Below are 19,859 nucleotides of genomic sequence, written 5' to 3'. Positions count from 1 at the left end.
TGAAGTAAATCTATAAATGCGTGCAGTTGTATAATCTGCCAACATATGTGATTTACCTTGTTATGTAACCAGTTCAGTCCATACCGAACTCACACACAGCCCATTTGTTCTTTTAATGCAGTGGATACTTCTGATCCTTCACATTTTCAGTTCCGGCATCTTGAATTTAGATAATAACAAAAACGAAATGAAAGAGCGTCTTTGGTGTGTTAAATCTGGCAAACTACAAGGAACGCGGATCCACTCAAACCACAGTTTGTCCTTATTTAAGAACAGCCCTCACTTCTGAAGAGAGTGCAATGTTGCATTTGAGAAACTTTCCACTACGACCGAATAGAGTTGGACTGATATCATATCAGTTCACATTTACCACATCAGATATCAGGCACATTTGTCCGCCGTCTCAAGCTCATGCCAAGATGGAACGTCTTCATTAACGCATGCATATAGGCATGTAGTGATTCTTGTGATACACTCATACGCGGACCGATCGTTGGCAATGTGAAGATGTTGCTAAGCAACCTAAAAATAATCTTTCGGGGCTAAAAGGGAGGGTGAGAGAACAGAACAGCCTCACACTGCAGAGCTCGCAGGATGGGTGGCAGCGTGTTTACCACGCCAGGAATCCAGTTTTCAAATCCGCCCTTATCAAACAAGAGCCACCCAGCTGTCAGCACGTGGGCCAGAACGAGCATCCTTTTCTGTACTCTCTTAGTGGTACAGCCAACATTAAGGGAGCATGGGGGGGTTGAATCGAGGGTCCCACAGCCCTTTTAGCAGGCCTGCCTCGCAGCCGAGGGGCCCAAACACGGCCATCTGTCCACCAGAGCTGGCTCTGCAGGGGGTCCGGACAGATTGGAGTGGACCTCTGAAACATGTGTCTGTCCTCATAACAGCTGGCCTTACGAGGTCACGCTCCGGAGAGGGGGTGTGCGTGTGAGTAAGATGCAGAGTGTGTGTGTGTGTCTTTTTAAGTCTCGGTCCAAATTTTGGAGGCATTATCAACGGATCAAGCTGACAAATGAGTAAATGTGTGTTATCAACAAGCCATGGAAACATGCATTCAGGGAATTGGAATGTGACAACACCACGCCGTGTTGTCTTAGGTCAGAAATAGAGAACACCATAAAGAGCACCGTTTAAACTCCACCACCAACCATCTTTAGACATACGGCTCCTATTATGAATCACACGTTGTTTCTGCCCCTTTTTTTTTTTTTACAGGGGACAACCATCTTTTTCCATCCAGATGTTCAGCCAATGAGAAGTGGTGCGTGTTTCCAGCGGAGGGAGGAGGCGGAGGAAGGAATGCTGCAGGATGCTTATTATTATGGCAGTCAATCCCAGTGGCGATTAGATAAAAAGCCCTTTTTAATGCGAGATTTACGCGGATGATGTTCACCATGTCCGCTGCCGCCGTCGCGGTGTGGCTCGGCACGGGTACGTATCGATTCAATCGGGTTAAAGATCCGGGAGGTTTTGGGTTTTTTTTTGTTGATGCGGTGACGTTATTCGGGCTACTGAGCTAGCTAGCTAGCTAGTTAGCATGCTGCTGTGCAGCTACTGTGCTCATTTATTTCCACCCCGACAGGCTGATGAGGAGAGACGGCCAAAGATAGCCGTACCGCCCCCAACGGGACGCATTCAACGTATTATTGCTGTTATTATTATACTGTGGACGTAACGTTGCATACCGTGTGTTATAACTAGGTAGCTAACGCTAGTTCAGCAGCTCAGATTACCCCTAGTTAACGTTACATGTGTGTGATAGGGATGATGTTACGGAGCTGTACATTGTCTGTGTGGTACCTTCAGTTGCCAGTTTATTTGGTACACAAGGAAAAGCCTTCATAGAGGTTGAAATGTTGGGAGTTTTGTTCACAATTGCATTTCATTTATTCATTAACAATCAAGGAATCCACCTATTGACTTATAAATACAGCATGAAGCATGAACTTTAGCTTGTTTAATCCCGTTATTCTGTTCATTATCTCCTTGATTAATCCGTAATTCTATAGGAAGTCTACAGAATGTCTGACTAACACAAAAGATGTTAAGTTTACTGTCATATAAAACAAATAAAATAGATTCATGGAAGAAGCCCAGCTAGTGTATTAGACTGCACTATTACATTACATTACATGTCATTTAGCGGACGCTTTTATCCAAAGCGACGTACAATAAGTGCATTCAACCATAGGGTACAAACTCAGGAGAACAAGAAACAAGAAAGTGCAATTTCCTCAAATTTCCAGCGAGTACCTAATACACTGGCAGCAAACTGAAGGCATAACTCAGAACCCCCTTTGGCCCAAACACTTGTCCCATCCGTGCTTTCATTCAATGACCCAATAGCTCACATTGTGCATGCCTACCACGTGGAACACGTGGAGAGAAATGCCCCCATGGAGCGATCCACGGGGGGCTCGAAGTGGAGAACGTCCCCGTACAGAGACGGTGAGTGGGCGTTGTGCAGTGGTGCACCTCATGTGTTGACCCGTTGCCCCCCCCCCCCCCCCCCCCATCCCTCCCTCCCTCCCGCCCCGGTCGTAACACACAATGACACGCTCAACCGGTGCCCCATTAATACTGTGCCCTTTATTGTCGCCAGCGTGGCTGCTGTCCCACAGACTTGGCCCACTTGCGTTGGCTGTAACAGCAGCGTTGCTTGTCCCTGCTTGAAGTAGAACTGACCCTAAAATCATTAACCGTGAGAGACACAGTTTAACATGATGCAGGCACTTTATGGCACCGCGGCGGATCGCGGAGCGTCACAACAGCCGCTTCGGGCCGAAATGAAAAGTTTTACTGACCTCTGCAGTGAAGACTCAGCCGGCTGTTTTTGTGTCCACTCCTTCCCGTAACTTAAGCCTTCCTCTGGTTGTGACACCCGACTACTTTCACTTCCAGGTCTGCGGGTAGAAAAACAAGGCTCAAACCGCGGTCCAAACAGTGGCGATCCTTGTTCTCCCCGCTAAACAGCCGAGAAGCACATGCATCCTCCTGATCGACAGCATGCACGCACGTAGCTGGTTCCACAGAACCAAAGGAGATCCCTCCCTTGCTTCTGCCTCTGTTAGCTGGTGGCCACGAGAGGGACGAGGGTGGTCTGTCCTCTGCGCGCTCCCAATGGCATTTTTTAAGGCGTCACTCCCGAGGACTTCAGCCGGTCCAAGGTCAACCCGGCAGCAAACGCGGTTAGGCATTTACGCCCGTGAGCATGCCAGTGGTCATCTATCAAGCACCAAGTACACCCGTTTCTTTAGGACGTGTGGCGAACACCTGAAGGCTGGTTTGTATGTGTAACTCGTCGTGTGTATCATCGTGCACTTGTCTGTAGTCTGCGATGGTCCTGCAGCCGGAGGCCACAGGTCAGCCTGCAGCTGACGCTCAAGTATTAACTTTTAATTGGTGATGTATTATGTACTGTAGGAGCACTGTCACCATCATCTCGAGACGGCTTGGCAGAAAGTCAGCACGCCGCAAATAAGTAGGCTTAGCTTAGCAGCGTAGCTTAGTTAGTGATCTTTACCTACACCAGACGGCTGGTCTGAATGGAAAAGACCTGCGTTCACAAAGCGAGGGCGGAACAACAGCCAAGAGCGAGCGTCGGGCCTAAACGCCTCTTGTCCAATGAAATCTTGAATCGTCGACGGGACAAAACGCGTCTCGCATCCCAAAGGTCGTTTCCCTACGCCGCAGACCAATGAGGTGAGAGCGGGGGGCCATCTGTGCCCCCTCGTTTGCCTCCGAGCAGAGCGGCGCAGCCAGCGCTGCAGTGGGTGACTGCGGCCCTTTGTGTGGCGGAAAAAACCCCGATGAGGCCCAAATGAGGTTTTAGCTCTCGGTCGCTGAAGAACCCGGGGTCCTCGTGTCTTCGGCGGCAGTTGTGCAAGGTGGGAGACGGAGTGGGGGGTCAAGTCATGCTCGGGCGGTCGCCTTAATCCCCTCTTGGGAGGAGACGTGGTGGATATAATAAACCTCGGGCAACAGTCCCATTCAGTCGCCGCCGAATTCTATTGATTGCATCTGGCTGTGACGGAGCCCTCGGGGACATCGGACATATGGCCGGCTCAGCGTCTCCGGCCCCGGCCACAGATGTAGCCCAGTTCAACGTGCACAAGGGAGCGTTTTGTAACACTTGCTGCAGCTCACCAGCGCGCTTAGATTGCCTCCGTAGATGTGGACTTCCTTAATAATCTGCAGCTCAACGCGCCACCTAATCTCCTGTAACGGCTTTGTGCACCCTGGTAATAGATAACGCTTAACAACCACAGATCACACAGCGACGTCTTCTTCACCGACACGGATTGAAATGTTAATCCTGCTTTACTACTTCGTTCAGCAATAGAAGACCCGATGTATTAATGGTAGTTATATGCTAAGGGGATGATGAGACAGTAGGCCAAAAAGCAGGAGAGGGGCTCGGCAACACAACTTTTTGTTAACGGGCCGCCATTTCCGTCACGTTGCCCTTCATGTTTGAAACAGAGTAGGCATAAAGAGCACGATGGGGGGGGGGTGGAAACAACTCTGTGCTGTCACATTACTGCTGATTCTACCCAGAGTGCCGCGGCGGCTCCTTGGCACTGAAAACTCATCCTCCTGCTTCGGGCAGCTTCATCTACAAAATCACGTTTGTCGTTCCTGCTCTGCGTCTTCATGGCAAGAGGATGCGTTTACGTTCGAGAGAACCCAGCAGCGAACTAAGAAGAGTAGACAAATCTATTATTGTGGGCGGTATTGATTTTGCAACGCGTGAAGAAGGTTTAGCAGGTGCTTGTAAAACGCTTGCCTCATTAACGCCGTCTCATTATTTTGCTGATTAGAGCTGCCGGCAGGGCGTTAGTGTGATAAAAGGAGCTCATTTTCACCTTTTTCTTTTTTCTTTACCGAAAACCTTCGTTTCAGTGGTCACCATCTTGTCGAGATCACACGCCGATCGGAACGTCTACCCGTCCGCGGGAGTGCTGTTTGTCCACGTTCTGGAGCGAGAGCACTTCAAAGGAGAGTTTCCTCCCTACCCCAAATCAGGTACAGCACCGTCACATCTTACAATTCAGCCGAATGGCTCTGAGTGCTCATTACCACATCGGCACCGTCCTGCAGGTGACGCCAGCAGTGACCCGATCACTTTCAACACCAACCTAATGGGCTACCCCGACAGGCCGGGCTGGCTGCGCTACATCCAGAGGACCCAGCGCAGCGACGGAGTGCTGTACGGCTCGCCCACCGCCGAGCACGTGGGCAAGCCCTCCGTCATAGAGGTGCGTGTGGTCGCCGCACAAGCGTGTGTTGCGCAACAGGACTAGAAGCGGTTAGACGGAAGACACCATCACGCATTTGTAGTTAGAACCAAAGAGGCACACGTGATTCGTTGGATTTGGATGTATTTAGTAGTAGCATAGTCCAGTGTTAGTCTTTGGATTTGAATTCCATCATGTTTTTTTTTTTTTCTTAATGCTTTCTTTGCCCATAAGCTACTGTAGAAATTCTTTTCCCAGAAGGCTTAGCGCTCGCACCGTCTCTACGGCGTCTCAGTTGGGCACATGGCCCGCACAGTGCATCCCGCTCAGCCTCGTCCAAAGGGCTGCTGCTGCCGCGTAAGCCGCACTGATCCGGGCTTAAACTTTCGCCGTGTGCGTTGCAGATTACCGCCTACAACAGACGCACTTTCGAGACGGCACGGCACAACTTGGTCGTCAACATCATGGCCACGGAAGGTAAGCAGCGTCAACGGGGGGCCGCTCCGGGCAACCGGGCGTCGGGCTGTGCAACTCGCCTCAGTGAATCCAGAGGTTTCAGAGGAGCACATGCAGGAATATGTATCGTAGTGATGTAACCACGTTTCATACTGTATCTATTATACTGGCTTCTATAAACACACAGGCCCGTTTTAGTACATGAATTCAGGGTTATCAATTATTATGGCGGGTCTGCAGGAAGCAGCCGTTCCTGCGGATCACACATCTCTGCCGCCGTGTGTTTGACAGACAGCACGTCACCTCCTTGCACGATGTCATCCGCCATCCGTCCCCGGCGCGGCAAACGCGGACAAGCCGGCGGAGTCGGTGTCGTGCGTTGCGGCAGCAGTAGAGCGTCGACGATGTCTCACTCGCCTTGTTCTTTTCCTCGTCCCTGTTGTCCACAGAGTTCCCTCTGCCCTACCAGGCGGAGTTTTACATCCGCAACATGAACGTGGAGGAGATGCTGGCCAGCGAGGTGCTGGGCGACTTCCTGGGGGCGGTGAAGAACGTGTGGCAGCCCGAGCGCCTCAACGCCATAAACATCACCTCAGCGCTGGACCGCGGCGGCCGTGTGCCCCTCCCCATCAACGACCTCAAAGAGGGGTGAGGGATGTTTTCTGAAGGATGCAGCTAAATCTGTCTCCTTTTTTAAAAGGATTTTCGTAGGATTCCTCGCAACGACTCGCAATTGGCAATCGGCATGAGGTGTAACAGCCGTAATGATTTCGTCTACCGTCGCCGCTTCCCTTTCTCAGCCCCAAAAAACTGCTATCTTCAGCCCACTCGCATCATGCTGCTATTTCAATTAATTGGGGCCCGGGGATCCACGCTTTCGCCGTGGTTAGATGAGCCCACTTGGCCGTCAGCACTGACAAGACACTGTCCTGTTCCTCTCCCCCCAGAGTGTACGTGATGGTTGGCGCTGATGTTCCCTTCTCCTCGTGCTTGCGGGAGGTGGAAAGCCCGCACAACCAGCTTCGCTGCAGCCAGGAGATGGAGCCCGCCATCAGCTGCGACAAGAAGTTCAGGGCTCATTTTCACATCGACTGGTGCAAGATCTCTCTGGTTCGGACCGCCTTGTGCTGGGTTTGAACTTCCGGTCAAACTTTTTGATTATAAACGCTGAATTAACTTGGACTCATCTCTTCAGGTCGACATCAACAAAGTGGTCCCGGTGTACATTACCCGTTCCGAGCCGGGAACCGGGGTGCTGCCTGAATTCGGGGAGTACAACCCGCCCTCTGAGTCCCTGATGGGCCGGAACTACTTCTCCGACTTCCTCATCACACTGGCGGTTCCCTCCGCTGTGGCTCTGGTGCTGTTCTTCATCCTCGGCTACACTATGTGCTGCCGACGGGAAGGGGTGTAAGTGCGCTCGGTCTTACTTCAACATTGGAACACATACAACACACGCGTAAATATATGAAAACCCATTGAGACAGGATGGAAAGTGTAGGATGTTTAGATAGCACCAATAATCTGGACCTGGAGCTGCAGCCGGTTCATTACCATCTGGTTGTACGGCCCGTTTACATTCGGTTCCTCATGAATATCCGTCTCAGCTTTTTGTTAATTCCGTCACGTACATCTTGGTGTTTTGGAGCTGTAGCCATGGCGTCCATAGCCAATCATCCACGATAAATCCTTTCATCATTCTACATCATCCCCACCCCCCCCCCCCACCCACATTGTCTTCACCCGACGATCCATTCACATGTGTGTAGATGTCTCTTCAACTATTAATATTAGTATTTTAATTCATCCATTTTGTTTTGTTTCTAGGGAAAAAAGAAACATGCAAACACCAGAGTAAGTGTTTTCACCTCTCCTGTGTTTTCCTTTTTTTGGGGTCTGTCTCTGCCCCCCCCCCCTCTCTCTCTCTCTCTCTCTCTCTCTCTCTCTCTTTAGTTTGCAGTTTTATCATGTATGTCGTCATTGACGGCTTTCTCATGACCATTCATGTGCTCATCTGTGTGTTGACATCCGTTCACCCGATGGGCTGCTCAAAAAAAAATAAAGCAATTAGAACTTATATCACACTTAAAAGTCGGACACGGCAAAGTGAGTCGAAGCGATAGGGAAGCGTGGAGGTCACGTCGGTCTCGTGCGCGCATGAATCAAGTCTGAATCTGATACAGGTCGGGGGCAAATTCAACCGCTTTAAGTTGTGCTTTTCAGGTCAGACGCACCACGACAAACACAGGTTGCTATGCACGTCTTCCTCACCGCCTCCTCCCCCCCCTCCCCCACTCCCTCCAGCATCCAGCTGGTTCACCACGGCTCCATCCAGAAGTCCACCAAGGAGCTGCGCAGCATGTCTAAGAACCGGGAGATCTCCTGGCCCCTCTCCACCCTGCCCGTCTTCAACCCGGTCAGCGGCGAGGTGGTGCCGCCCATCCACCCGGACAACTACGAGACCACCAGCATGCCCCTCATGCAGACACAGACGTGAGCCCAGCGATTGTTTTGGTTTTGGTGGAGGGGGAATGTGCAGCGTGCTCATTAGCAGGCACGCAGATGTATGGCTAAGAGGCGCAATAATTTAAGGGGAAATAGAAGCATAAACAATACCGTTATTATCCAAACAGCAGAATGTTTGCGGCTAAAGCTGCAGCGAGCCAGTCGGTGCTTTTAGAAAAATAAAAGCTTAAGAGGTTCAAGCCGTCCCATGATTTTTCTTAATGAGCTTGAAACAACACATGATACTAAAAGCTTGTGCAATGCATTTGAATGTCTGTTTACCATAATAACGCTGTTCACTATTTCAGGAATCTGCAAAACCAGATTACGATACCACAGCAACGGCCATCAGGTTGGTACTCCCTTCCACATTTCGAGATGATCGGGGGGGTTCTGACATACTTCCACATTGAATAAGATGATTATGATGTGATGTTACTTTTCGCCGCCTCCACCCGACCCGATCTCCATCTCTGTAAAAACACTCGCATCCACACCTTATTTAATCGGACACGGATTATTTAGGGCGTGTGATGCGTACGGGTGTTGGCGCGCGTGGTCACCCTCCTGTCAGCCGCGTGACTAACCTGCCGCTCTCTCTGTTCACTGCTAACAAAAGGAGATAGTTATGTCATGTCGACATTTCGAAGGCTGGAGGTAGGTGCCGCATTCCGCCCATGAATTAGCTCACAGATAATTCATGATTTTCAAAAACAAAACGTGGAGATATTTTGGATAATGTTGGCTGCCGTGAAAGGGCCGAGCTTAAAGTTTGTTTTCCTATTCAAACGTAGGTAAATGGTATTCCTGAGGAGAGAAAGGTGGCTGAAGCGCTGGATTTGTGACCAGAGACGACCGGTGTTGGAGCTTTTCATATCTATATTTTTGTTTTTTCTAACACTTGTGCCAATCTGCATGCCTCAGATGTGTCTTCACAGCGATTTATACTTCATGTTCAAGAGATTAAAAACACAGTAGAATATTTTGAAATATTTATAAATGTTTGGATTTGGATTTGTACTTGCTTTGCACAATGAAACGATCAGGAGGAAAAGGGAGTTTTACATTGAAGCGCTTCAGTTGTTAAGTGTTATTAATTATATGTAATGTGTCACATGGTAACAATAAATTCTTTTGAGAAAAGTATTTTTACTGTAACCATTGTTTTTACACAAAAAGACACATTTAATGTCTAAATTACATGAAAAGCAGATTTTATGAAGGTATTATTAACAATGTACAACAGCATAAAGGCATTTATAAATAATATGTATCCGTTTGACATTTTTAAGACATCACAGAAAAACGTACATGTAACATTTCAAACAGGGGTGTTAATATTTGTTGCTTTTACGTGACCAAAAATATCTATTAAGGCCTGAAACGTTTAACTAATTTATAGCGGTTGATCAGTAAACATCATATAGGAACGGAAATTGCATCAAGGAAAGGGAGATTTTCATCTATACAATGAGGCGATGATTGGTTATAGAAATTACACATTTTCTTTGCTCTTATTTGGAGAACCCAACAGAGGCTGCACATCCGATAACTGACACGAAAAGATGCAAAAGCTGTAGACAAATTGTTCCACTGCAAAGAAATTAATTCTTTTTTTTTTTTATGAGACATACATTTGTAAAACAAAACAAATATTGCAAAGCAATCTACCACCCCATGGTAAATAAAATAAATGTTTTGCAGCTTGTATCTTATAATATACATTTGCTAAGTGACCAAACATTTACCTAATAAAAATGTGCTGAAGTACAGAAAGCATCTGCACGTTGTTAAACAGGTTTGTTTTTCACTGCTAAGAATGAAAGAAAACATGAAAGTGCGAATATCTCTTAAATGTCTGTGAGGATATATAGGCAAAGAGGAAATCACCTATTTGTCTGCTGACAAAATATACAATATTTTCCTTTAGGGGAGTTATAGGTCTCAGCTCATTCTGCGCATCACTTGAGTCGTTTTAAAAGTCGGTTGAGCCCGGATACAAAAAAGGGTCAACAGGCTACATCCCAGATGCTGCGTACTTGTAAGCCACCATCCACTGACCAAAAGTCTGCTACAGCAGAGGGAGCATGTGTATTTAGAGGTTATTCCTATTCCACAATAATATATGAAGCCAGTGCGTTTTCCACCAGAGCTAGAGAGGCATGTTTTTAATAACCCCTATAGGAGGGTTAAAAACACTGGTTAAGTACTGCTTTTCAAAATAAAGTCCCTCACCCAGTCATACTATTCTAATACACAGACTATGTAATGAGCGAATAGGACGGACGAGTGTCAGGCTGTACAGGCTCGACCTCGCAGTGCGTCTGAGTGATTATCTGCGGGATGGGTAGAGTGATCCCTGTAGGACGTCCTTCCCAAGCAGCCAGTCATGAGCGAAAAGTACAAAATCAAAACAGAAAACCCTTATAAAATATAAACATAATTTAAATCATTAAATACTGTACATATCACATAGAATTTCAGAGCTCGAGCAGGTGGCGACGGTGTCTTCTAGCCCAGGACAAACGTTTCTAAAATCACCTCAGAAAAACCATCATCAAAAATATGTCGAAAGGAAAACAACTTTTCAACAACTGCACTCCGAATTTTCACTTTAGTCTGGACAATTTTTAGATTACCCAAGTCAGTTGTTGGTCCATATTTCGCACATTTAGATATCTTAACTTTTTTAGTCCCCAGAGACACCATACAAAAAGACGCTTTGATAGTAAAATGGATTTCCCTCATTTCCTCCCCCCAAAGATATCTGAATATGTAGACCATGGATCCTGAGTGAAAACCCCTTCAACTGTCACTGCCGAGTGGATGGAGGAAGTGCTGTATGTGGCAAAACCCCCCATCTATTAATGTTTGGCTAAATTGTAAGCGACGCTGCAAATATTCACAGAGCAAGCATGAGGTCCTAAAAAGAAAAACGCTTTTTGTTTAACATAAAATGTCCGAATGTCGTCTCTGCTCTTCCACCGAATCCACATAATGTAAACTTATTGAGCGCTTCAGTCTTTGCGATTGGGAAAGAGCGACTGCTTTCGTTCAGTGTGCGACTTTCACAGCAGTCAAACACAGTACTGCTCAAACGTGGGCGGCAGAGAGCCCCCCCCCCACCTCCTCGGGTTCCCGTGTATTCCCCGGACACAGTCGAGGTTGTCCCCTGTGGACAACAGTCGGCTAAAAAACACTGGGCCTGCTCTGGGCCTGGCTTGGATGCAGACGTCAACCTCAGCAGGGTGCTTGGCAAGTCTGTTGTGTGCCCCCCCTCCTTCCCCCCGTCCAGAGGTGTCCATCAGGCGTGGCTGCCCATGGTCAGCAGCAACAAAACTAGACCGAGGAGCCCAACAGCCCCCAGTCTTTTCAGCAGGGCCATGCTGTCTTTGGGGATGACCACCTGGGCCAGATCATTGGTGATGAGGGAAATCTCGTGAGCCACGCAGACGAAGATGAAGGTGCTGACCATGATGTTAAGTGAAGGGTTTCCTGGGATAAGGACCAAAATGCCTTTGGTGTCTGCGGCGAGCCAGATGTGGTACTGGCATATGAACAGCTGGGGGAGACAAAGCATATCCAACAGGGAAAATGAAATCTGTGGTTGTGCCTGCAGGGAGCTACAGAACATGAGACAAAGCTGCTGAGCTCATTTTAGCTGCACCCTTTGTCTTTTGATTTTGATGCAACTACAGAACAACAGGCTTTCAATGTAGGATTACCGCGTTACTGGCTTACCTCCAAGGAGATCTTTCCGAACCAGGCAAAGAATGAGCTGTATACAGATCGGGCGTAGCCGGGAATGTTTCTAATGAGAATGAAGGCCAAAATCTGAGGACAACAGAGAGTGAGGACCTATGAGATTATTACCATTTGAATCAGCGGGTCGAAGACACGGAGTCACGAACACAAGTCAGAGTGAGAGAGAGTTAGTCATGAAAAAGTTGCACTTTCACATGTTCTTTTTCTATTGGTTATTTGTCTTGCTTTCCATGGTCTCGTGTCATATTGTCCAACGTTACGCAACAACCGCCAGGTCAAATTCCCACATACCAGTGCTATCTTTAGCAACAAAGAAAGGAACCGCCCTTATTGTCGCACTCGCATGTCGTGAGAATGACGTCGAGGTAAATCGGGGTATTAACTATACCGCGATTAACCATTAACTATAAGGACGGATCAAACAAATAATACCTGGACCACAGAGATGTAAGGATGCATCTCGTTGCACTCTGTTTTGGTTTTGCAGCTGCTGGCCCATATGGAGTAGGTCTGAAGACAATAGGAGAGGGATAAGTTAGCATGTTTTAATCAAAATGCAAGCAGGTGGAAAAAGATGTGCAATATACGGAATTCAGATCATGAATACAGTAGGTTTAGTAAAAACAACATTTAGAAACAGGACATGAAAGCTAATGCAAATAATAAGTACTGGCCATGTGTGGAATGTCTTACTATGAAGGAGACGACTGACAGGAAGAGGAGCAGGTTGGACATCTTGGCAGAGAAGAGTGCCTCTCCTTTGCCCTCCGACAGCACCTGGCGCTTCTGAAGCACCAGATAGAGGAGGGCGAACAACATGCCGTGTATCACCGCCTGCAAACACAGAAAACCCCGTTACACCCCGGGTAAACACCATTTCTCTTCAGTCTCCTTCAATCATGACATCAAGAAATGACTGACTATGAAAATGGGGTGCAGCTGGAGTGAGACACATTTGACTTACAAATCGGTCCAGCTTCCATCTGAACCACCACTCGTGGATGCTTCCGTTTAGCTCAAAGAGCGCTGAGATGGGCCAAACAGAGAAGACTCGCTCAAAGAAACCCTGTGAAAGTGTGGAAACACCAAAACATGAATATTAAAAAAAGCAAGCAAGGGACCAGACTATGAATTTTAGTCCCTAAAGCTTAGCTTAGTTGGGCAAAAAAAAAAATCATACGTGTGATTGAAAACAATCTGAAAGTTCAAAGCATGGTACATTTTCTCTCATGTTGTGGTGTGCAAAGATATGCTGTATATACTGAAAACATTCAGATGAAGTCAGAAAAAAGTCTAATTTGATTTGCAACGATAAATTTGAAGGTGATATTCTGACTGGTGGATTGAAATGCTGTCACGCCACCCACCTGTGAAAAGGCAAAGATGCAGATGAACAGCAGGAGGGCGAGTAACTTTGCCAAGACCCCAAAGTGCCACAAGCCACTACCTTCACAGAAAACAAGGCAGGCATTGGTAAATAGTTTATACTGCTGCAAACATCTACGACAACGATCACAACTTTAATATTGATTCACGTACTCCACATCTTCACATTTTGACTCTACACCTTTCTGACACCTACTGTTGGCTTTCTTCTGAAGGATCTGAGGCCACACGGCCAGCGAGCAGTAGATGACCACAAACCAGAAGGTGACCAAAGGGACAAAGTAATAGAACTGGTAGGGTCGGTCCATTACTAGACACAGCACCAAGACCAGGAAGTTCAGACGGAAAAGTACCTGGAGTGAAACAAAACATATCTGCTCACAGATCACATCAAGCTTCCCACTGAGAACAGTCAAAGCTAAATAATATTAGTTTTGTTATCAATATGATGGTTGGGCACTGATCCAAAGCAACGTTCGTCTGAGGACAGCAAGAGCTGCGAAACTTATTTTAGCCCAATTCAAAACATCAACTGTCCCTCCCAGTCAACTATCCGCAGAACTGGCTTTGTGTTCATGTCTGTGCTCTCGTCAGTCACCAAACCGCTCGTACCAGAACAGGTTTAACTCAAAACACGGGTGTTGCTCATTTACTGCTGCCTCGGTTGGTTCATTTGTTTTGTTACCATGTGACTTGGTAAATATTAATTAACCTTTAGCACCAGAGGCAACTTGGATAAAATAGAAACAAAAAAAAAAGTCTGATGGCTTTGAGGAGAGCATATATATAACTTGAGTCTCTAGTTTGGACTGGAATGGAACTTAAAGCAGTAAAAAAACCATTTCAGATAAAAAGGGCAGACTCAAACTGACATAGATTTATTTTCGGTGGCTAAAATACATGTTGCTGCTGACGCCTACAGTGCAGTGGATAAGTTCCACGCTGGATCCTCACCTGGCACACCCGGTACAGTCCAAAGTCTCCTTTGAGCCAGAAAAAGGAAAAGTGTCCATATCCGGTCTGAAAGAGGTACGCTGCCACCAGCACACGCACATGCATGTACACCGGAAGGAACTGAAAGACAGAAAGAAAAGAAACCTGTTCTATGCCTTTACATCCAAAATGAATGCGCAGTGCTTGGAAGCTGGTTATTCTGGAATGTATGTGTGGAGTCCTTTGTGTGGCACTCACAGCGCTGGCTCCAGAGACGTGATAGATGAGGATGACTAACTGCATCCAGCCTTTCCACTCGTCCGTCTGCTCACGGTTGAGTAATTTGGACTGTTGAAAAATGACAATGATTGGTGTTTTTTTACCAACAGCAAGGGCTTCATAATAATGTCGAGCACAAGACAGATATATTTTCTTCTCATGTACCAAATTAGAATCCACTGAGCTTGTATTCGATGTTGACCCCTGACTGCGTTTAGAGCGCCATGTATGCTTCCCCCAAATAAAACCAGCGTGCCATCTCACCTCTTTGGTGTTCTCGTTGTAGAACACTCCCAGGACAAAGATGTAGATAAGGGGGATGAAGAACGTGGAGTGGGTGTAGAACTTCTGCTCCTTCATGAACACGTCGGCCCTGTCGCAGAGGTAGAAATAGCTCATGATGAGGCCCATCCGGCAGAGGGCCTGTAACGGCGCCGTCAGACCCGGAGGGGCGGCCGCGGTCGCCGGCTTCTTCTCCTCGAGGCTCTCCACGTCGGGCGGCACAAGCCGGCGGTGGCGGTTCCTGCCGAGGAGGTGGAAAACCAAGAGGGCCGCGGCAGAGCCCGCGAAGATGCACGCCGACAGCTTCTGCAGGAGGTTTGGGGACGCGAACGTCTGGCAGCAGGAGCCGTCGATGGGCCGGAGCAGCTTGTTGCACAGAGAGTTCATGAGCACCATGGCACCCTGAAGGGAGGATCACACAGGGTGGTAAAGTTACTACTCAAAACAACACAAAGTGAATGTTAAGTAAAAATAAAAACGGACTCATGGTAAGTATTTAATAGGCGGCAGAATGGCTCCTTTTAACGTTGAGGTCATAACTGGAAACAGACAGCGCCACACATCAATGGGTAGATATACGAGCAAGCTCAAAGAAATCTAGACACCAGAATGAAGTTTGAAATATGCATTAGACTGACCGATACAACAGGAAATTTGTGAAGTCGTGGGAAGCAAATTATCACGGCATCTATGAGCCAAACGGAAATGACTTATTTGCTAAATGAATAACTAGACAATCATTCGGCGCTTGCATTATGAAATGACTGTGTGTGTGTAATCTCCCGGTCGTTGTGCTCTGTTCTATTGCAGGTCGGAGAATCTCAAAAGCTACATGCTAAAAACACGACACAGAAAAGGAATTCACGTGTGCACATATTTAATTGCAGTGTATACTAACTAACAACTAATATGTGTATGCATGTACCAGGGGGAATGCCTTGATAAAAGCATTCTAAAGCAGAATATTATTTGTAAGAATATTCATTGGTTTTCTTTGAGCTATCAAAATAATGATATTAACAAATAAATTAATTTAGTAATACCATTGTAGTTGCGGCTTTGACCAGTCTTAACATAAAACTTCAAGTCATCGTTGTCAGGGGGTAAAAATGAGACGAGACGTTGGGGAGGGGGGGGGGGGGGGGGTGGGCGGTGGTCTCGAGAACCGTACTGATTACGAGTACAACACCACCTTTAGTTTAGATGAACAAAACGGGAGAAATGAGCTGGTGCGGTCGCCACAGCCGAAACCAAACCACGGATTAGAACGACCTAAAAGCCAACAAAGAAATCTTGCCTACCACGTTCCTGGTGCCCTCGGGAAGGTGCAGGCCATCATCTGATTGGGCCACGGTTTCCAGAGCGGCCTGCCGGGACGCAGCCAACACCTTGACCCGGGACCCGCCGCTGCGCTTGTTTTTGTTGAGCACGTCCACCGCCGCTTCATTGTACAGCTCCACCTGCTCGTTGGTGATCATTTTCCTGTTCTCATTCAACGCCTCCTCATTGACCGGATCTAGAGAGACAGGGGCGTGATGGCGTTTTGCACAAGACTTTGGTCAGAGAGAGTTTGTTTGTTTAGAGGGTGCATGTATGAGGAGCAAATATTCACAAACTCCCACAATCTCGTGCAAAACGCCTGGTCAGCATTACATCAAGTCGTTCTGATGGTGATGCAGTTTGCCATGAATGCAATAACCATATAAGAGACGTGTCAGTGTGTGCAGAAGGGGGTAGGTAGCAATTCTTTATCAACCCAACGGAGAAGAGAGATGGTAAAAAGCTTGCTGTGGAGTTTACCTTGCAGGACCCAATAGACCTCTGCATGGTCAGCCAGCTTCTCCAGGTGCACAGCGATAGCCGTCAGGTTGACTTTGTACTGTTCCAGTGTCTCGCTGCTGCCGCTGTGGAACTTGATGGACCACTGTGGAAAACGGATTGTTGGATGAGATTAAGATCGACATAACTCCACATTGCATTGCTAAACACTTACAGTTGCAGCTCCAAGGATGACAACATCTGGCTTTGCTGAACCGTCCTGCAGAACATGAGAGGAGGTGCAATTAGAAAAGTAAAGCTTTATAGACCAGACCATGTCAGGTCTATAAAGCTTCCTGCATTAATATCTCTGACTAGCTTCTTATTTGTTCATAGTATAACTCAACATTTGTACTCACGTTTGTCCATGACATCAAGCGCTCCTTCATTGAATTATTTGCCTCTGGATACCACAGAAAGTCCTACACACACAGTTAAGAGTATTATCAGATTATGCCTTCAAAAAAGGAGATGAAACACATCTATAAATAGCTTACCACATTGACAGAGGAACTGTCAACTTGAAAGGAAATGTCCTCGTGCTTCAGACATTTCATGTGGACAGAGAGAGAATGTCTGTTAGGTGAATAGCATTCCTCTTTTGTCCTCATTGTTCCCCAATGCTTCCTATTTCAGGAATTTCATGAAGGTATTTATTATACCACTGAAAGCCTCCAGATATTGAATTAAATCACATTTATATAGATATATGGTGTACATGTACAAGTAATACATGCAGCTGCGTGAATGGTGGAATATTTATGGAATGCATTTCCTGGCGTACATTGTCAACTCTTGCTGATCAAAGAAGAACTCGGGGTTTACACAGTGTTTCTTCTCATAATTACCTTGTTTCCATCTTCTGCTTGCCCAGGCTCAATAATTTTTATGAAGGAATAAAAGAGTTGCCTGATTCGTGAGTCACCGAGAAAGGCCACTTGCTTTTCAGCCAGGCAGGTTTGGGCTTCACTGTGAGAGAGAAAAAAAAAAAAAAAGACATCTAAAAAGGAATCTAAAAAAGGCTAAAACCCAACAACTGGAGACAACGATCTTTCATATGTTGATCATTGCGTTCAGGCGATATCACCTATGCAACCTCACAGACAGACACGCAGCGAATCTTTCACTGCGATACCCTTCTTTTTCTCTCAAACACAATGTACACACCAGTGACCATGCACTGCTGCTGGGACTCACATGCTTTTGTATTTGTGCATCATGCAGCCATACGGCTGCCACACGTTCTCCCCCAAGTACCGTCCCCTGGACAGCAGCCGCTCACACGAGTCTCCGCCTGGAGGCAAGAAAAAACAAACAAAAAAACATCCCTCCCCTCAATAAAAGACCACTCTCTTGCGGTCACACATGGTGCATCTTTCTAAAACCTGCTGTTTCAATGGTACCCTTGATGTGCAATCAAAAGACTAGTATACAATGCAGGGCTCTGCTGGGGGACACAGGTCAATATAAAGTCATCAGCAGTGAAGCTTCACCATAAATCTCTCCAGCTATTCATTTACGTGCAAAAAAATGAACGGGATGAATTGAGAGAAACGCGAACAAAGCGGCAGCGCTGCGTTGGCACACAGGTCTCTGGTCCCTTTTCATGAACAGAGTCCACTTCAAATGGGAGTGGTGTGTGTGTGTGTGTGTGTGTGTGTGTGTGTGTGTGACATTTAAATAGTTCACAATCAAACTGTGGGATCTTTGCCATCGCTCTGTGCCGCTTCATTTAGGGCGACGGGGAAATCTAAATGCGACCCAGCGTGTTGACATTAACACCTAAATCAATGCAGCGGCATTTGTTGGGTTTCCCACACCACATTACTGCAGAGATCATCTAGCTCGCATCTGTGAAAGGTCTGTTCACGGTAAATAACTTACATTTACTTATTTGCTAAATATAGATAATCATTTAAGAAAAACAACTAAAATCCTCTTTAGGAAAGACTGCATCGACCACAGTACTAAAGTCACCCAGTAGTGACCGAGCGTGTCCTGACAGGAGCACATAAACACAGCTAAATGCAGCGTTAGCTTTATTCAGCTAGGCTAGACAGATACATTTAAGACCGTAAAGTAAGTTAACCGTTGGGGAATTGTGTCTGTATTTGGCAAAATCCGTTGACACTGGCAAAAGGTGTGCATTGCGGCATCTTATGTATCGCATTTTAAAAGCAACACCGGATAACGGCGCTGTGACCGACCCGCAAAGCGAGATGCTCGCAGACGCGAACAGCTAGCTGTAGCTAGCTATCATTAGCAGTAGCCGGTAGCTCCGGGCAGCAACATCAAGTCCACCTCCGATAAAAGGGAGCCCACTTACCTCCATAGTACCGCGAAGCTGTGTGAAACACGACGAGTAGAACGACGAGCACCACCGATATCAGTTTGGCATTTTTGATGGTAAAATGATGATTTATTTCGCGTTTGCCCAGGCTGTAGGCCAGGACCGCCATCTTTGCTCCTCCATGACAACAAGCACCTGTGCGGTCTAACAACGGCGGTGCTCCCTGTGCACCATCCGCCGGGGCTGCGTTCAGCAACACCGCCTCCTGCTGTTCCATCACTGCTCTTTAAAGCTGGCGCGGATCAAAAGGAGTAGCTTAATGTATAACCCCACAACGGCGTTGTACATAAAACGTGGATTTAAAACTTTCGTACCTTTTTAAAAGGAAAAGTTTTAAGAGAAAAAAGAAACTTGGTGGACGAGCTGTCCCCGCGTTGTCGCCGATAGCTCCGGGCGATTGGGTGAATCTTCTTTACTTATTTTAAGTGTTTTAGGGAGGTGCAGGCTTTGCCGGCTGCAGTGAGCAAACACGTATAGAATGTCGTTTTGCAAAGGTAATCATCTGGCGACGTGAGCGACTTGGCGAACCTGTTGCGCAGCGGGGAATGTCCTCTTGCAGGCGGCTCAACCTGCAACAGGAAGTGGCTCCGCCGCGGTCTGCGTGAGAAGAGGTTACACCGAAAAGAAAGTTACATCAGCTGTGTTTGCCCCCCGAGCAAAGTGTAGTCAAACCATCAGGAACTATTTGCAGTCTCTGCTCCTTGAACTAAGGATTTACTGCACAGGACGGAGATTTTATGTAATATTCCCCAGTAAAAATTGCATTCTTTTCCTGACTTTTAAAAATAATGTAGGCCTATTGCTTTTTCTTTAAATCAAACATCTCACTTTAAGGATAT

At 46.9% G+C, this 19,859-nt stretch overlaps 3 protein-coding genes across 11 annotated transcripts in view; 1 reads left to right on the top strand and 2 right to left on the bottom strand.

Moving 5' to 3' along the window:
• The window catches only part of ppp1r9a (protein phosphatase 1, regulatory subunit 9A), a 40,798-nt gene extending 37,232 nt beyond the window's left edge, over nt 1-3,566 (bottom strand). Inside the window, exon 1 of the mRNA XM_040188955.2 lies at nt 2,814-3,566. The gene's annotated coding sequence lies outside the window, so the exon portion shown is untranslated. The remainder of the gene's footprint in view (nt 1-2,813) is intronic.
• Nucleotides 1,081-9,353, top strand: sgce (sarcoglycan, epsilon). 8 transcript variants are annotated; one of them, XM_040188962.2, is made up of 13 exons: nt 1,268-1,440; nt 2,356-2,457; nt 4,912-5,034; nt 5,110-5,267; nt 5,651-5,723; nt 6,152-6,350; nt 6,650-6,812; nt 6,898-7,112; nt 7,530-7,556; nt 8,007-8,195; nt 8,516-8,559; nt 8,827-8,864; nt 9,002-9,353. In XM_040188962.2, exons 1-13 carry the CDS (start codon nt 1,392-1,394, stop codon nt 9,050-9,052), a joined length of 1,431 nt encoding a protein of 476 aa, XP_040044896.1. In that variant the 5' UTR covers nt 1,268-1,391; the 3' UTR covers nt 9,053-9,353. The 8 variants fall into 8 exon arrangements, with proteins under 8 accessions (XP_040044901.1, XP_077937904.1, XP_040044902.1 ...); XM_040188967.2 differs by lacking the exon at nt 2,356-2,457 and having other exon boundaries at nt 1,081-1,440; XM_078081776.1 differs by lacking the exon at nt 7,530-7,556 and having other exon boundaries at nt 1,267-1,440.
• casd1 (CAS1 domain sialic acid O acetyltransferase 1) lies at nt 9,340-19,596 on the bottom strand. 2 transcript variants are annotated; one of them, XM_040188961.2, is made up of 19 exons: nt 19,335-19,596; nt 18,997-19,252; nt 17,868-17,964; nt 17,519-17,639; nt 17,168-17,212; nt 17,030-17,092; nt 16,846-16,890; nt 16,653-16,776; nt 16,154-16,368; nt 14,835-15,254; nt 14,550-14,639; nt 14,313-14,432; nt 13,555-13,711; nt 13,340-13,419; nt 12,937-13,038; nt 12,666-12,806; nt 12,405-12,482; nt 11,949-12,041; nt 9,340-11,769 (listed from the first exon to the last, which is right to left on the bottom strand). In XM_040188961.2, the coding sequence occupies exons 2-19, from the start codon at nt 19,235-19,237 to the stop codon at nt 11,512-11,514; spliced, it is 2,490 nt and encodes an 829-aa protein (XP_040044895.1). In that variant the 5' UTR covers nt 19,238-19,252; nt 19,335-19,596; the 3' UTR covers nt 9,340-11,511. The 2 variants fall into 2 exon arrangements, with proteins under 2 accessions (XP_040044895.1, XP_040044894.1); XM_040188960.2 differs by having other exon boundaries at nt 18,997-19,596.
• Nucleotides 19,597-19,859: the final 263 nt, after the last annotated feature.

The sequence above is a fragment of the Gasterosteus aculeatus genome, chromosome 10 (genome assembly GCF_964276395.1).
Source record: "Gasterosteus aculeatus chromosome 10, fGasAcu3.hap1.1, whole genome shotgun sequence".
In the NCBI taxonomy this organism is placed as follows: Eukaryota; Metazoa; Chordata; class Actinopteri; order Perciformes; family Gasterosteidae; genus Gasterosteus; species Gasterosteus aculeatus.
Note: the sequence above shows the minus strand (reverse complement) of the source record. Positions and strands in the feature narration are given on the sequence as shown.

Coding starts and splice junctions, on each gene's coding strand:
- sgce (XM_040188962.2), top strand. CDS start 1,392: ATGATGTTCACCATGTCCGCTGCCGCCGTCGCGGTGTGGCTCGGCACG. Junction 2,458..4,911: donor AACGTCCCCGTACAGAGACG/GTGAGTGGGCGT, acceptor CCTTCGTTTCAG/TGGTCACCATCTTGTCGAGA. Junction 6,351..6,649: donor ATCAACGACCTCAAAGAGGG/GTGAGGGATGTT, acceptor CTCTCCCCCCAG/AGTGTACGTGATGGTTGGCG.
- casd1 (XM_040188960.2), bottom strand. CDS start 19,237: ATGGAACAGCAGGAGGCGGTGTTGCTGAACGCAGCCCCGGCGGATGGT. Junction 17,213..17,518: donor AAGCAGAAGATGGAAACAAG/GTAATTATGAGA, acceptor AAATGTCTGAAG/CACGAGGACATTTCCTTTCA. Junction 16,891..17,029: donor GCTTGATGTCATGGACAAAC/GTGAGTACAAAT, acceptor CATGTTCTGCAG/GACGGTTCAGCAAAGCCAGA.